At 39.0% G+C, this 16,914-nt stretch overlaps 2 protein-coding genes across 2 annotated transcripts; both read right to left on the bottom strand.

Annotated features, from left to right (window-relative positions):
* Positions 1-148: 148 nt before the first annotated feature.
* On the bottom strand, positions 149-5,080 carry LOC115019274 (immunoglobulin superfamily member 11). Its single transcript, XM_029448754.1, has 7 exons — positions 5,017-5,080; positions 3,476-3,630; positions 2,386-2,452; positions 2,094-2,225; positions 1,004-1,159; positions 607-729; positions 149-515 (listed from the first exon to the last, which is right to left on the bottom strand). The coding sequence occupies exons 1-7, from the start codon at positions 5,078-5,080 to the stop codon at positions 307-309; spliced, it is 906 nt and encodes a 301-aa protein (XP_029304614.1). The 3' UTR covers positions 149-306.
* Positions 5,081-6,808: 1,728 nt separating this feature from the next.
* Positions 6,809-16,080, bottom strand: dlat (dihydrolipoamide S-acetyltransferase (E2 component of pyruvate dehydrogenase complex)). The gene is made up of 14 exons (XM_029447661.1): positions 15,653-16,080; positions 14,275-14,376; positions 14,068-14,192; positions 13,135-13,258; positions 12,098-12,224; positions 11,707-11,894; positions 11,415-11,556; positions 11,225-11,292; positions 10,970-11,080; positions 10,486-10,593; positions 10,277-10,395; positions 8,757-8,919; positions 8,481-8,617; positions 6,809-8,391 (listed from the first exon to the last, which is right to left on the bottom strand). The coding sequence occupies exons 1-14, from the start codon at positions 15,905-15,907 to the stop codon at positions 8,262-8,264; spliced, it is 1,899 nt and encodes a 632-aa protein (XP_029303521.1). The 5' UTR covers positions 15,908-16,080; the 3' UTR covers positions 6,809-8,261.
* Positions 16,081-16,914: the final 834 nt, after the last annotated feature.

The following is a 16,914-nucleotide window of genomic DNA, read 5'->3' as shown; positions in this document are numbered from 1 at the left end:
ATTGTTGAAATTGCACCTTCTTTATTTAAGAAATTTCAGGTTGTTCATAATTTTTTTTTTAAAGAATGTTCATTAAATTTGACTTTCTTGCACTAACATGAAGGGAAACATTTGGAGTTGTCGTTATTTATAGGTTATTATGCTGTGATGTTACAGGTCCGGCCCACTTGAGATCAAATTTTGCTGTATGTGGCCCCTGAACTAAAATGAGTTTGACACCCCTGATCTAGATGAAATAAAGATTCCTGAAAGTCTTTTGTTTGTGGGTTGGAGCATTTCCTTTCAATTCCTGCGGATGTTGAGAAATCAAACGAACGAGCGCTTCATCAGAGACGGAGTATACCGTATCTCATTGTAACACTCCTCCTCCTCCTCCTCTTCCTTCCCCTTCCTCCACCTCCCGTCCTGTCCCGTGCGATGGAGCCACAGCACGAGCACCAGCAGCGCCAGCAACACCAAGCTCATGGACAAAGTGAGCAGCACACCCTCCAGTATGCCTGAGGGACTGTCTGGGGCTGCAGAGAAAGACAACACAGTCGTACTAAAAATAAAATCCCTCAGTGAAACAAGGCAGAGAGGATATGAGTGAAATAAAGAGGCACTTACCGGTGTAGATTGAGAGGTTGACGTAGCAGTTCTCTGTTCCCAGGAGGTTAGTGGCAGAGCAGCGATACAGGCCGGACGTCTGAGATGACACATTGACAATTTGGACGGAGCCTGACAGATCTCCTGAGGGAGGAGGGAGGGAGCCACATTAATGGTGTTGAAAAGAGAAGATGAAGAAAAGTATAAGCTTAAAGTAAATCAAAGTTAAGTTGTCTTGTACCATTTATAAACAATTCTCTGACATTTTTTTATATCCTTGATATCTTCAGTGGCTTTAAAATTTAAATAATGACCTCAAAGTTGATTCTGATTCTGTGTGTGTGTGTGTGTGTGTGTGTGTGTGTGTGTGTGTGTGTGTGTGTGTGTGTGTGTGTGTGTGTGTGTGTGTGTCACTGACCGTCCATGTTGATGGGAAGTGCGATTTCCTCTGGATTTAGTTTATCCCAGCGGATCTCTGGGGTGGGAATGCCCTCTGCCACTGAGCAGGACAGCGTGACACTTCCTCCCATATCAATATCTCCATCCCACTGGCACACGGGCAGCGAGGGTGGAGCTACAAAAGTGATCAGTGGATGAGTTTCTAAAAGGATGAAGATGCAAGCGTCTACCAAACAAGTCGATTTGAATGCTGTGAGTAAGTCAGTGACGTTTGGAAGGGAAATAACTTGAAAGATGGGCTGTAATAGTCTGCAGTGTTTTTTCCTCCATATGAAGTAATGTAAGTAATGAGCTGTAACAATCAAGGTCTGGATTACTCAGATTTAATTTGCCCTCCTGAACATATGTTTGTATTTTTTTTATATTTGCTTTCTTAGAAGCCACTGTATGATTTATTCAATATAGCAGAAGACTATCGCAATATAAGATTTATTATTTCCACTACCAATATTTCGCCAGTTTCAGAATTGGAGTTTTTGTGAATTATTTCTCTCGGAGTATATCTGTTAACAAAATAACAGTAACAAAGTATTAACAAGACTAAGACTAAGGTCTACAGCTATGCTAGTGGCTCCTTGAGGCTGCACTTACAGTAGGCTAGGCACAGCGGTGCTTTGATGTAACGCTAACATAGCTCGCTAACATGTGCACATGGGCGAATGTCATTAGGTTTGCAGGTATTGGATTGTTTATTTTTTTAAATGACTAGAAAATGTTATGGGATCACCAAAGTTATTATAAAGCATCCTGAGGGGAACATGACAGTGTGTTCCACATTTTATGGAAATCCATCAAATAGTTGTTGAAGTATTTCAATCTGGACCAAAGTGGTGGACCAATGAGCCACGCTGCTAGCATGACTAAAAACTACTTGATTATCTTAACCTTAACTCTATTTGCGAGATCAAAATCCACAACAGATGGCAGATAAGCAAATATGAATACCAGACTGAAAAAAAGATTTTAAAAATCTAATTCACAGTATGTTAAATAGTGATTGCTTCAAATATGTAAGTGCCATTTATCTGGACAATATGTGGCACACTTACCCAGAATGCTGAGCTCCAGCTCTCCTATGCCGGGATCTGCTGTCTCTGGTGGGTTATTGACCATGCAGCGGTAAGTACCAGCATCTGATACACGAGTGTCATTAAGGACGATGTCTGCACTCCAGGGAATACCTGGAGATGGTTGACATGAAAGTTTCTTTCTGTCCTTAAAACATTTTTAAATGAAATTATAAAAATACACAGAATTGTTTTAAGTACTGTCCTTTACTAGTAAAATAATTTTAAAAAACATCACATCACAATTCAGATCAAATGGTTTCAGTGGTCATACCTGTAAAACCCACCCTGCCAATGAGAGAGGGGTCTTCAATCACCTGTCCATGGTCGTACACAATCACCTGCAAGTGAGAGCCGCCATTAATAAATAGTTTCAGACCATAAGAATATGCACAGGCCGTGTCATTGTGAACTGTACTGTGTACTTCCACCACTTCAGGTCTTTGGAGAGAATTCTGTTATATTCAGATATTTTATAAACCTCAAATTAAAAAGTCTACAGACAGGTGTGATGGGAAGGTGGAGAACAGCTGGCAGATCATTTTCATATATTGTGTAGCTGCCTAGCTATTCGTTCATACTGGCAGGAGGTTTTTTAATAAATAAATAAATGTAATTAATACATTATTAAATGTTTCATTTGTTTTCTATCTACTTATTGACTTCGACTATCGACTTTCTTTTTTCTCACATGAAATTACTACTTTGATGGATTTGAGGCTAATGGAGTGTTTCGTTATATTTTATGAAAGAAATGTGTGACTAATATTCAGTATAGTATATAGTATTATTTTCAAGTATAGAGAGAATAACTAAATCTATGGGTTGATAAATTCTTAATATACTGTGAAAAATGGATTGTGTTTGTGACCTCATGAGATGATAACTGTTCTGTTAAAGTGTGAACTGGCATGTATTTCCATCAGTATGTGTATGAATGCAAAAGTGACCAACGAATATGGACAGGCTTATAAGGCATTATGTGGATGTTTGCATCACAAGCAAAATGGTGTTACTTTGACCAACACCTGCAGTGAAGTCCGAGTTGTAGAAGTGATTTTAAAAAATACATAAAAAGCAGAAGACGAACAACTTTCAGAAAACACATTGCAGTAGTGGTGGGCGGATCGATCTAAAATATCGATGTATCGATGCCAACGTTGGTTTCGGTATTGATCAATACTTGCGTGATGAGATCGATACTTAAGTTTCAGTTTTTCTTCTCTACGTTCAGTACACAACTCCCGTTAAATCACCGTGGTTGTGCATGTGCATGTGCAAACACTGCTCCTCTCACTCACTTCGCTCATGCAATTTTGCAGTATCGCCCACCCCAGCAGTGTGTGTTGGTGTTTGATTCTGACCTGTTTTGGGGCGTCAGGACTGGAGAAGGGAGCCAGAGTCCAGATGACGTTGAGTCTGGAGAGGGGGCTGGAGGTGAAGAAGGAGCAGGGCAGCACGACAGCATCCCCCTGAACCACCTTGAGACTGGATTCCCTCATGGTTACCCTGAGCGCAACTGTGTAGATTAATATGTTGGGAGAGGACACACAAAAAGGTCATATCAGTCACATAATACAGGAGACATTTAATTTAATGAGTAATTTCTCTTCCCTAGTTTCCCTGTTGACGTGCAGACTACACCACTCCTCCCCCTCCTCCTTCATTACTGAAATAATGCCCCCCCCTCTCCTCTCTGTCATCCCCGGGCCTTTTGTGAGTGTGTGGGAATTCAGCGTGCATATTAGGTTGTTAATTACACTTGACAGATTTGATGGTGAGCCAAACCCATCACAGACTGAGTGGAACAACAACCCACTTCACCGGGACGTGTTCATGAACATACTGTCAGTTCACGACATTGTCTCAATTGAGATCACCAGTTTCTAAAACTACAGTCTGACAGTTTCAAATCAAGACGCTCAATAAGACAAACCTAGACTGTATATAAAACAAGGGGTGTCGTGATATACCGGTATTGAAGATGACGGACATATTTAAAAAATGAAATATTGATACTATACAGTATCATAATAATAATAATAATAATAATAATAATAATAATAATAATAATAATAATAATAATAATACATATATGATAATATCGTCTCATAAACAAACTCTGTCTCCTGCTCTCTGCAAGTGATTTTGTTTGAGTTGACATTGTATTGATGGCAGATGTAATGTTAAAATGTTATTTTCGTACATGTTTGTACAGTTATGGTTACAGACTCTCTTCACCTCCCGACACTCGTATTTTGAGTTTAATTAATTTGCCAAAAAAGAGACCAAACACACAATAAACAAAGTGAAAGATGAATTTGTCTGATAGCATTATTAATATAATTCTAATTTTCTATAAATATTGCGATAATATCATCATTCTTTTGTCCATGATAATGGTGTAGTGGAAATCTGATATCTTGACAGCCCTAATGTGCAATATAGACAAAGGGCTGCTTTTTAAAAATGTAATAATTAAGAAATAAGTTGCTAGTTGGAAAACAAGTATTTCCAACAAGTATTTAAATAGTTAATTTTTTACAACAGACACTTTTAGTATGTATGTCGAAAGAATCTGCAACCTCACAGTCAAACATATCTGTCTAAATGCTAAAGAGCTGAATCTAATTTCAACACTATAATCTCAGTACTGCGGGTCTACACTGAATTAAAAGGATCTGTCCTTCCTTCTTCTATTTCTACAGAATTACAAAATTATATATTAAACTTTTCTCTTCTTTTCTTTTTTTTTTTACAAAAATCCACGTGAAGAATTACAGACAAACGTTGCAGAGCCCTCAAAGATAGGGAACTACAGCAGTGTTTATAAAATCACCAATATTTCTCATCTTGTCTTCTTGAATCAGTGTCAAAGCTCAAGAAATTACACAGGCCTACTCACCATTCTCCAGAGCGGTGAAACACACACACAGGGTCCAGAGCATCCATCTTCCAGAAGAACCCATCGCTGAGAGGACTCACTGTGAGGCGGCCCTCTCTCCCCCTGTGTACGAGCTGGTGGCCAAAAAACTAGGCATGCATGATTAATCTATTGAGCGCTGCAACCAACTCCTCTGTTTTCACTTTATTCTCTCGGTCTCATCACCTCTCAGGGTCTGATCGATACACTAAAGTTGTCAGATAAGGATTTTTTATTACGTCCTATTAACTGCACATGCCTAACCTGACTGCGGTGGGAGTTATCCTGGGTCAGCTTGTAGTCTAATTAGTTAGTGTAAATTGCTCCATAGAACACATTACCTATTATTAGACATATTGCCCATAATGCTGCAGGGTCAAATACAGTATGGTATGCAGAGCGGCCATCTTTTGTTGGCATGGATTCATTTTGCAACATTGTCTTGGATTATTTTACTTTTGTGATAAAATAATGAAAATGTCCTTCTGTGGAATGTTAAAATGTAATGTAACAGTAGCACAACTAGAGAGGAGTGGCTGAGTGATGTCAGGTACACAGCAATATCCAGAATTAACTAGTATTATGAAATAAGATAAGAGTGCACTTTATTGCTTATGAATTCAAGTTTTCCAAGAGGAAGGTTGTGTTATTTAATTTTACCAAAGCTATTTGCTTTAAGAATTGCTGAAATAATTAAGAGACAAAAAAAGAAAACTAACAGAAAATGTATCTCCAAAAACAATTCTATAATAGTTTAATTCATCAAGTTAGATATCATTGCTAAACAAATTCCGATTGCAACTTCTCAAACACGAGGATCTAAAGCTTTGATCTCTTTTAAATCACTGTGAATTCACCATCTTGGTCTTATGACAGGTATGTTTCACTATTTTAACAGATATTACAACGAGGACTTATTAATACAAAAATTAATATATCAACATCAAAGATCTGATGACTGATGATAATGAATTGAGAATTTCTGCCCTGCCTTTCACTTAATGTACTTCAATGTAGCAAACATGTCCTGGAAATGTTTTGTGGATAATAAACCACCAATAAACTTTTACTTTTCTTATATTTGCAGCTTGTGTCAACCAACCCTGTAGAATCCTAAATCAGCTTTTGTTCTTTAACATTTTTTACATTTATCTGTTCACAGTGATTCATGGATTCAAGGCAGTTAGAGATCCAAGGTTGTCAATGGTGCAGGGAAATGATCAAATATAATTTTTTGACACTTGAGGCAAGTCTTCTGGTGATAAGGACATCATCTAAATTGTGACTTATGGACAAAACAAAATACTGTCATGGCTGCTTTTTGAAGGATTTGCATAAAATGCATGAGTTATTCATGACCCACATAAGTCGATCTGCCTGCCGAGTCCTCCAGAGATCCAAATATGTTCCAGTTTTGCGCTCTTCACCAATCTAAATTCCAGCCAGTGAACCTATAAAGCAGATTTAGTGAGCCCCATATGGGAACATAAGGAAGTTGTCCAATTGTGCTATTTATAGAACCAGATTAGTATTAGAGTTGGATCATGGAAATTATCTATTATAATCTTTGAAAATTAAAAACACCTAAAGATTCAACTTAAAAAAAAAGAACCTTTTCAAGTTTTCTAATTTGACTTTTTATTCTGTGATGTCAGTGAAGTCTGTTGTTTGGACTCCTGTCATCTTTCTCTAAACTCAATACATGTGACTTTGGTGATTGTATTTGTTGCTGATATAAAGGATATGATGGAACCACTTCACTTTGCAGATCAAATACAAAACAAGGACATTTTAATGAATACGGACAGTTTGGAAGTTTTACATGGAGGAGGTTGACTGCAGGCTTAGATCTTTACTTTATCCATTTTAGGGATGCACCGATACTGATATATGTATGATTTATTATTTAGAATAATAAATAACAATTCAGTAAATGTATATTTATGTATTTATTTGTTACAATTTGTTTTACGAAGTCAAGCCTGAAGTCACATTACACATAAGAGAATGAGCAGTCACTTCCACGCAGTGAGGCATACAGCTTATTATTAAACACTGGGCTGGGATCAGTATTTGGTATCGGGTCTGAAAAAGTCGGATGGGTGTATCGCTAATCCACCCAAGCAGGTCAGCAGTTTCTTAGACTGAAAGTTAAAACAAATATTTTTTATTTTATTCCAAAATCTTTTTGGGGCGATCACACTGTAGTTACCATTTATATTCCCAACTACTTTCATGTGGGCTCTTAAGATACATCAAGTTATTAAAACCCAAACTAAAGAGCATATGGCACAAGATTGACTTCTTCCAATTTATTCAAATAACATCGAACACCAGCTTTGTGCGTTTCAGCAATGAAATACAGAATATTTAAATGGTAAGTGTTTTACTCTGAGACTAAAAAATAAAACATCCCCACTGAAGAGAGAGAGTTGGCAAAACCGTTCAGTACTTCTTTCAAGAGTGTTAAATTCAGGACTGTACAAGTTATATAATGAGGCCTCAGGTCACCACCATATATACATATATATATACAGCACTGTGTTCATATCACAGTGAAGAATATATACACTGTCGCATCAACCCACAGAAAACACAGAAAACATTTAAATTCTGTGTGTGTGTGTGTGTGTGTGTGTGTGTGTGTGTGTGGAGATCTGGACTCAGTATGTCTCAAAGTTAACTTATATTAAGCCCCATCCTCCAAAATCACAACCCTTTATTTAAAAGGCTGTAACCCACAGGTAGCTGCACTTCCCGTGGTCTTTATCACATTCACACAAAATCCAAAATTTAAGTGTGTTGAGACACAAACACACACACACAATCTTCAGGATAAACATGCTCGCTGGTTGGACATGTAACACTTCCCTTTGTAAAACATTATCAATGTTTTAGTCACATATGACCGGCTCTATTCTAGGATAAATTATACCTAATTCTGGTCTCTCATGAGATGGGGCCACAATAAATAGAGTATGAGTGAGAGAGAGCGAGAGGAGAGGAGAGAGAGAGAGAGCAAGAGAGTGAGAGAGACAGACAGACAGACAGACAGACAGACAGACAGGTAAGCGGAGTGAGTTCTGCCTCTTCCCCTTAAGGGTAACTGGGAGTGACCTCGTAGCAGGCCGGCCAATCAGAGGAGGATCCAGACCGGTTTAGACCAATCAGATCACTTCAGTGACAGGCTCTGCCTGTTGTTGCAGTTTAACTGCAGTACAGTCCTTTTACAACAGCATGGTGACGGGTTTCTCCAGGAACTTGCGGAACTCTGCGAGCCACTGTGCGCCGACCGCCCCGTCCACCACCCGGTGGTCACAGCTAAGCGTCACAGACATCATGCTGGCTACGTCGAACCTGCAAAACCCAAACGCACGCAGCATCAGATTCAAATTCTGAAAAGCCATATGTCCAACTTAATATAGTATTGTAGTCATGACACTGACCCTTTCTCGTTATCAGCAGGCATCAGCCGTTTTTCTGAGCCCCCGACAGCGAGGATACAGGCCTGAGGGGGGTTGATTATGGCGGAGAAGTTCTTGACACCAAACATCCCCAAATTAGAGATTGTGAATGTACCTCCCTGGTGGAAAAAAAGAGGAACGTTTCAATTTGCTGGTTCATTAGACAGATTAAATCTGCACCAAACTAATCATCCCACACCACAAACTCCTGAAAATGAAAAACTACACATACCAACAGATTTGGATGATGTGTTATACCTGAAACTCGTGTGGCTGCAGTTTGCCTTCTCTCGCTTTGGCAGCGAGAGCAGAAACGTCGGAGCTGATGGCAACCAGTCCTTTGGTGTGGGCGTTAAACACTATGGGCGTGATGAGACCGCTGGCTGTGCTCACTGCTACACTCAGGTCCACCACATGATTCCTGGAAACATTTAAATAAATGATTTAAATACTGATGACAGCACAAAAATTTGGTCAATGTGACTTTGTTTCTAAACTGAGAAGAGTTGGAAAAAATTATTGGGTGCCCCCTACTGGCACGATAGTGCAACTACACATTTAGAGACCAATTTAACACCAAAGTTCAGAGTATTCTTTTTTATTTAACAATACTGCCATATTTCCCACTCCTTTGTAGTTTTTATTTAAAATAAGTGAGAGTGGAACAATTGCACTGTAAAGTCACTAATGGATGTAACAGTGATGCATCCATCCGTGTTATCATTGATATGAGTGACATCATTTAAAGTTTGATTTTAGATGCATTTTGATGTCAGACAAAAATATGAAGAAGTAAATAACTAAGACAGGTAGACAAGATTAGAAGACTTTGGTTGATGAAGATGGATGGTTGGCAGCGGTGAAATAAGTATCCAGATCTTTGACTTGAGTAAAGGTAGCAGTACTACTGTGTAAAAATACACTGTTAAAAGCTAACTTAAGTAAAAGTGTGAAAGTATTAGCATCAACATATACTTAAATTCAGTGGTAATAAAAGTATGCAGTTCCTTTACTTAAAAGGAAAAAGTACACACTTTTACACACTACAAGCAAAAACCCTGCATTTTAACAACCTTAAGAGTGTAAGTATTATCATCAAAATGTACTAAAGGTTGGTAGTACTCATTGTGCAGTAAAATGTTCTCCAGTCAGTCTTTTACTATTATACATGATGTTTCTGGATTAATATTAATGTTGCATTAATGTGTATGTTGCATTTTACTGCTGTAGATGTTTAAGGTTTTGCTCATTTTAACTTGTATATACCGTTAATGTTCAGCAATGCATTATATTCTATAAAATCATCATGTTTGTTGAGTCGCTGTCATGCGAGAACCACGCATCTCTTAAACGCCAACTTTTCATGAGCACAGCCCAGTTTTTATCTTTATGACGATGCATTTTCCAGCAGATCCAGGATGGCTTATAAAATACAATTACACCTAGATACAAGTAATCCTTCAGTCTCTCAGATAAATTCACTGAACAGGAAGCGTATGAATAATTTTCAATCTAACTAAAGTTGCCAGGCAAATACAGTGGAGTAAAAAGTCAAATATTTGCCTCTGAGATGTAATGGAGTATAAGTATCAATTTGTATGCAAGGGAAATACTCAAGTACCTCAAATGTGTACTTAGTACTTGAGTAAATGTACTCAGTTACATTCCACCACTGATGGTTGGTACGTTTGTGCAATTTGACCAAGTCATACCTGCAAGCCAAAGATTAAATCTAGAAATCAAGAGAACATATTTCCTGTTTATGTGCGTTTACTCACTGGCGGATGACCGTGTCCATCCAGGAGGAGTTGCACTCAGGAACCTTGAGGCAGGCCAGAGCGCTGGCTTTGATGATGAAGTCATTCACACTAAGCTTGATATTCTGGGCTTTCACCTCCTGCAGAGAGAAGGCGAGGTTGTTTAAGAGACACAGGAAATAATTATTTCAGACATTCTGTTACAGAACTTTTTAAAAGCACAAACTCACAGCATTGAGTTCTTTCCGAAGCTCGGTCACTTGGTCCATGTTGACATCTACAGACAGATAATAGTGGGGGATCGTTTGCTTGGACTGCATCAACCTCTGAGCGATGACCTGCAGGAGAGACGCATGTGTGCACTTCAGCTTTCAACTATCATTCATCAAGAACACGAATAAAGTGTGTTAGTTAATGTGTTGATAAATGTGTGAGTGTCTGTCTTCAGTAGGGCTGCAACTAACGATTATTGTCATTATCGATTAATCTGCTGATTATTTTCTTGATGAATCAATTATCAAAATAGTTGCCGATTGTTTTTCCTGTAGATCTAATCGGTTTGTCGAGTTATCGTTGCAGCTCTAGACTCCAGGGCAAAATGTGGAAGCACATGTCAGAGAGAACAGAGCTACACTGTGAAAGCCCCTCAGTACACATACAGTACACCAGGAGAGGAAGTGGACCACCGAAAGTCAGGTGTGCGTTTTCTCTCACCTTGCGGATGTTGCTGATAGGGATGTCTGTAAAGGTCCCAGCCGGCGCAGCAGGAGCTGCAGCAGCTGCAGCAGCTGGAGCTGCAGCTGGAGTGGGAGCAGCAGCTACGGCCTGCCAACGGAACATTTTTTGTATTTGTATTTAAAATAAATTACAACAAAACATTGAGGCACATACATAAGTTGTTACATATAGTTACTCAGGATTAAACGTGCATTGCTTGTGGATACAGAATAAAGTGTGAGCTTCACTTACAGGTGCAGCCTTTGGTGGAACAAAGCTGTCAATATCTTTCCTGGTGATGCGCCCATCAGGACCAGAGCCTGAACAGAAAACAATTTACAGTATATAAGATATTTCACATTGCTTTCTCTAGCTTTGCATTTAAATACTTAATGTTCTAGCGATACAGATCTTAGCAACTTCCTGCATCTTGGTTACTTACCGCTGACCTGTGCCAGGTCAATTCCTTTATCAGCAGCGAGTTTCTTAGCGAGAGGGCTGGCAAACACACGACCCTTCCTGGGTGCTGCTGGGGCAGTAGCTGCAGGGGCAGGTCTGGGTGCTGCAGCAGCTGGAGCTGCAGCCTGGAACATAAACATTAATGCTTACATATCAGTAATACCTGTAAAAGCTATCTTAAATCTGAATAGATGCCAAATTCAGGATTTCTTTGGGGAGTATTTGGGTACAATGTTCACTTATATTTGAAAGTATAAGCTGTATGCGTGTCTCACTGGGGCAGGTGCTGGAGCTGGAGGTGGTGTGGAAACCTCTGCCACACCGGTCTCTACATAATCCTTGAAGGCAGCAATGTCACTTTCTCTCTCCACAATGATGCAGAGCGGCATTCCCAGGGGAACATCCCGAGTTCCCTCTGGCACCATGATTTTGGCCAAATATCCCTCCTCCTGCACCTCGAAGCCTACACACAAACACATGACAGGTTGAGCAAGGTCAGGCTGTAATTCAGGATACAAGAAAGTTGTTACAGTGATAGATTCCGATATGGGACACATGGCATGATAAAATGAAAACAAGATTTTGCCAGATGTTAAATAACACTGTAATGTAGTGCACACACTATAGTGCAAATATGTCAGGACTGAAGTGTCAGTTTGGTCTTACCGATAGTCGCCTTGTCAGTCTCGATCTCAGCGAGCAAATCTCCTTCACTCAGCTTCTCTCCCACCTTCTTCTCCCAGCGCTGCACTGTTCCCATCGTCATGGTGGGAGAGAGGGCAGGAAGTGTGATCTGTAACACACACACACACACACACACACACACACACACACACACACACACACACACACACACACACACACACACACACGAGAAGTTATGAAACCGCAACATCCCCAGGTTTGAGTCTGGCTCTGGTCATTTAGCTTCTGATAATGTTCTGTCTGAATAAATTATAAAAACCTTTCTTTCCCAAATATAAATCTGTTTTCTACTGATAACATTTAGTTTTTATTCTCAGCAGCCATGGCAACCTGGACAGCTGGATGTGACATGCCATGCGAGACATCAGGTAGACACATCCAATGCAGCGAGAGAGAAAAAAGTCTTCCAAACACAAACAACCACAAAACAATTGCATATATTTTCCCTACCACAAATTGTCTTTTTGCTGTTCACATCACTGACTCACCATAACAACTATTACTACTCACATTGATCAAGAAATACAACTTAATACAAATATGGTTTTGTCCTGAATGCAAAATAAATAAATGTGAATTTCTGGTTGACGGACATGTCTTGAGTCAATATAAAAAACCTTGACAGCATAACTTCAATAAGAAAACATATTAAGTCCATCAGAGAGCAGCAGTTTTATTTTATTTGGTTTCTTTAAAACTGACTAAGTCTACAGGGATAAAGCAAATATAAAAAGGAATACATTTAAGTAAATAGTAAATGTTGGTAAGTGGTTTTAAATTTTAGGATTTTCCACAGAGAAAAACCTTAAAGCTATCGGAGCGTAAAATGTCACCAAATAACTCCACCCTGCTGCGCTGCTCTAACATGTAGTAGAATGATCTCGTCACATGCAGACCATTAGACCAACAACCCAGATAAAACTTACGGTGACTGTAAACATCCTCTACACTTCTCTACACCTGGCTGTATTTAATTGTTGATGTAAGAACAGGGCTACCTTCAGGTGGGTTGGGTAAGAGCTGCCAGGAGCAGCCGGAGGAGGAGTGGAGGAGACTGTTGAAGAACCGGCTGCTTGAATTGACTCCAACGTCACGTCCTTAAAGGCTGCGATGAGGTCAGGGCTGCAGTGAAAAATATACACACAAATATTAGACATGTATTTAAAAAAAGCACAAGCACATATAGACTAAATGACTGTGCGACATGTTGAGATAATTGTTTCATGTGTAAGGCAACATCAGGCTTTACTTAAACATTGCTTTCCTAACTCTGTAAAACAAAATGTAACAAATAAATACACAGATATAAATTCACTGATTTTTTTTTTTAAAACCAAGTGTAAGAAATCTTCAGAATTAACAGGAATTACAATTCAAGTGTAAAGCTTGAATTGTGCAGCAACAACTTGGTATAAACTTCCAGTATATAGTGTTTATAAACATCAAACCAGCCGTTATGTTTAAGCTAAATTAATGAACATAACAATAACAATTTGAAGGTGATTGTCTCGTATTCATCACTGTAAAAGTAGTGAATGACTCTCCGGATGTAGACTGTGGCTATAAACCATGCCATTGTATTCTCCTTCACTTCCCATCTATTTTGCAAAGGAATCATTACTGCAGCCTGTGCTTAGCACCGCCCAAGACAATTGTGATTGGTTTAAATAAATAACAAGTCAGAGTGTTTTTACCCCGATAGCAGAATGGTAATATGTAGAGCCAGATACATTTTCACAGTGCTGACAGGCTATGCGAAACTACTGAAAAAGCAATAAGGGAGTGACAGCAGAGTTGTGAATCCAATAGTTTCAAATTTAGGAGAGCATTATTGCAGATTCATTTGAATCAGACACCTATTTTACTCTGTTAACACTTTGTCACCTTGGTTTTCAGCCTTTATTTTACATTGTCAAATGACAGAAACTTACCTGTCAACCGTGATGCAGATTACAGCTCCGATGTTGACATCTCTGGTTCCTTCAGGAACCAGGATCTTTGCGAGATAGCACTCATCCACCATCTCAAAACCTACAGTGGCCTTGTCAGTCTCCACCTACAAAGATAGAAACATTTTTAAAAGTGCACAGTGACAATTTCTTATAATAATATAAGAACACACACACACAGCTCCTAACCTCCGCTATAAGTTCGCCCTCGCCGATTTTTTCTCCCTCCTTCTTCTCCCAGCGAGCGATTGTTCCTGTCTGCATGGTGGGTGACAGTGCAGGAAGCTCCACCTGATAAACACAAATCAAATTCCAAGAATTAATAAGTCATTAAGAAGCACCATATTTAACCTGATTGCTAAGAAAATGTCAAAGAAAATGTAATTCAGGAATGAATTTTTTTTTTTTTAACTTTACAGTATCCTCACTTCATGAGAGGGCATAGCACATACTGGCAACTATCAGGTGTTGTAACCACAGTTGCTACATCTTCATTACCTCATTCCCTTTCTCAATAAATGACCCACATGCAGCTGCATTTCATCATATGTTGGTTTTTTTGCATTAATTTTCAAGGTCATATAACATCTGATCTGATAGCAGATAAACTAGAGTGCTACCTGTAAAGACACAGATCTAGGATGGCAGAGGGGCTTCCAAACAGATCTACATAATCGATTTGTTTCAATTTTCCAGCTGCAAGATGTTCGTTCAATTAGTTTTTGCATCAAGAGCATACTCAAAAATCAAGTGTTTTTAATACGAACACTGACTTTAATGTTGTCACTTTCCCCAAGTGACGACACTACATACTCAAAACCTGCATTAAATTACAATGACATATGGAGAGGATCAGCACTAGACAAGCCACTGGTCAAAATGACATCTACAGCATTATAATGTGGGGTAAAAAAAAAACAGTTTTGTTCGGTTTACATGCTGGTGGGCCAGACTCACAATTAAAGCCAAAACTGGATTTGGGTTGCATTTTGAAAAACTGAGGAATCTGAAATACATTAAAGTGCTTTCTTTTTTTTAATAGCCCTTAGTGTTTGGACTGGGAACCCCAGTGGTGCCCATTCAATCAAACCAAGAAAAAACAGCTCTGCTGCACCAAATACATTGAATAACGTATGTATAATAATAATAATAATAATAATAATAATAATAATAATAATAATAATAATAATAATCAAAACTATAATGCATAACACACAAGACAGCACCCATGGTGATTTTACTGTGATATGGGGACACACTTAATGCCTACATGTGATGTCTCAAATGCCAAATGCCTATGTACCAACTTCCAATGGTGTCACCTACCTAATGACCTATTAAATTAATGTAATTAATTAATGTATAGCTAAGAAAACAGTGTGTTTGCAAAATTGACTTTACAGTTTAAAACTCGTGCAGCAGCTGGTTTGAACCTTTAAAGCAGTGACAGAGTGAGCTTGGTACATCACAGCGCTATACATATTATGCTAGTTCGGGAGGTCATGCTAGCAGTAAGTGAACGTTGGTGCTATAGCAAGCTGACAGCCGTTGGGTCCGGTAACGTTACCTTCTGGTGAGGCGGCAGGCAGTAGAAACGCTGGCTATGACAGCTTCCTTTCAGCAGAGGACACCGCAGCAGAACCGCTCTATGGCTGGAGCCTGACCCCAAAAACACGGTCCGGGACCCCGCTCCGCAGTGAAGCCGCCTCAGAGAACCGGTTCCGGGCACGGAGCGGGAGCTGGGCGTAGAAGGCCCGGCCGGGAGGGCACGGGTACAGCGGAGCCCAGAGGACGGCCTGAGCCGCAGGATCAGACGAAGCATCTCGCAGCGGTTAAAACACTATATAGAGCTGTTGAATAATGTATTTATCTTACACCGGCATCAGATTTATAGGTGTCTCTATGCCTCGCGAACCGGACCGTGTTTAGCTACTCCTCACTTTCTAATGACCTCCTCCAGTCCAAAACACAACGCTTTACGGCTCCCCTCCTTGTCCTGCCGTAGCTTCGAGAGAGGTGTCGTAAACGGTGTCCGTTCAAATTTCAATCCCCGAATAGAACATTAAAAACACCATTATGAATAGAACTAAAAACGTAATCAAAGTTTGATTAAATAAAAAATGTATCCAAAGACTGGGGGTTCAAACTAGAAGATCTACTCAAGAGCCAGGTTATATTTTACTGCAATTATATCAGCCTCCACACGATGGCAGTGAATGAATTCAATGGGCTTTATTGGCATGACATTTGAACAAAATGAAGGGAATACAAATATTAAAATATAATGAAATAGAAAAATGTATATAAGTAATATGTTATCAAGGTAGTATTGGTAAAATGTCAATATAACTTAACTTTAACAATGCAAGACAAACAAAAACAAGTGTTAATCTAATGCTAATATCATAAATCAGTGATAGTACACAATTGTGCTGAAACTATAAGCCAATGTATCTATTCATTGATCAACAGAAAATTAATCTTCAACAATTTTGATATGGTTAAGAAATATATGCTAAAATGATCTGGTTCTACCTCCTCAAATGTGACTATTTGTTGGTGTCCTTCGTCTTCTACAATTATCAACTGAATACTTTGGAGGTTGGGGGTTGTAATGTTGGTCGGACAAAACAAGACATTTGGAAAGATAAACTTTGGCTTTGATAAATTGTGATGGACATTTAAAAAATATTCTTGACATTTGACCAAACGACGAATCGAGATAAAAAATAAAATAAAAATAAATGTTAGTTTCAGCCCCAATAAAATCTGTTAGCTTGTTCCAGCTGCTCATTGAAACAGTATGATGTGAACACTGAGTGAACTATT

The sequence above is a fragment of the Cottoperca gobio genome, chromosome 14 (genome assembly GCF_900634415.1).
Source record: "Cottoperca gobio chromosome 14, fCotGob3.1, whole genome shotgun sequence".
NCBI lineage: Eukaryota > Metazoa > Chordata > Actinopteri > Perciformes > Bovichtidae > Cottoperca > Cottoperca gobio.
This window is presented reverse-complemented; position numbering and strand designations above follow the sequence as displayed.

Bases quoted from the DNA above. Each gene is read 5' to 3' on its own strand.
- dlat (XM_029447661.1), bottom strand. From the start codon at position 15,907: ATGCTTCGTCTGATCCTGCGGCTCAGGCCGTCCTCTGGGCTCCGCTGT. The intron at 14,193-14,274 runs GTTAGGAGCTGT...CTATCTTTGTAG, and splicing joins AGGGCGAACTTATAGCGGAG to GTGGAGACTGACAAGGCCAC. The intron at 10,396-10,485 runs GTGAGTTTGTGC...TTCTCTCTGCAG, and splicing joins TTCGGAAAGAACTCAATGCT to GAGGTGAAAGCCCAGAATAT.
- LOC115019274 (XM_029448754.1), bottom strand. From the start codon at position 5,080: ATGGGTTCTTCTGGAAGATGGATGCTCTGGACCCTGTGTGTGTGTTTC. The intron at 2,226-2,385 runs GTATGACCACTG...AACCATCTCCAG, and splicing joins TGGCAGGGTGGGTTTTACAG to GTATTCCCTGGAGTGCAGAC. The intron at 516-606 runs GTAAGTGCCTCT...CTTTCTCTGCAG, and splicing joins CAACCTCTCAATCTACACCG to CCCCAGACAGTCCCTCAGGC.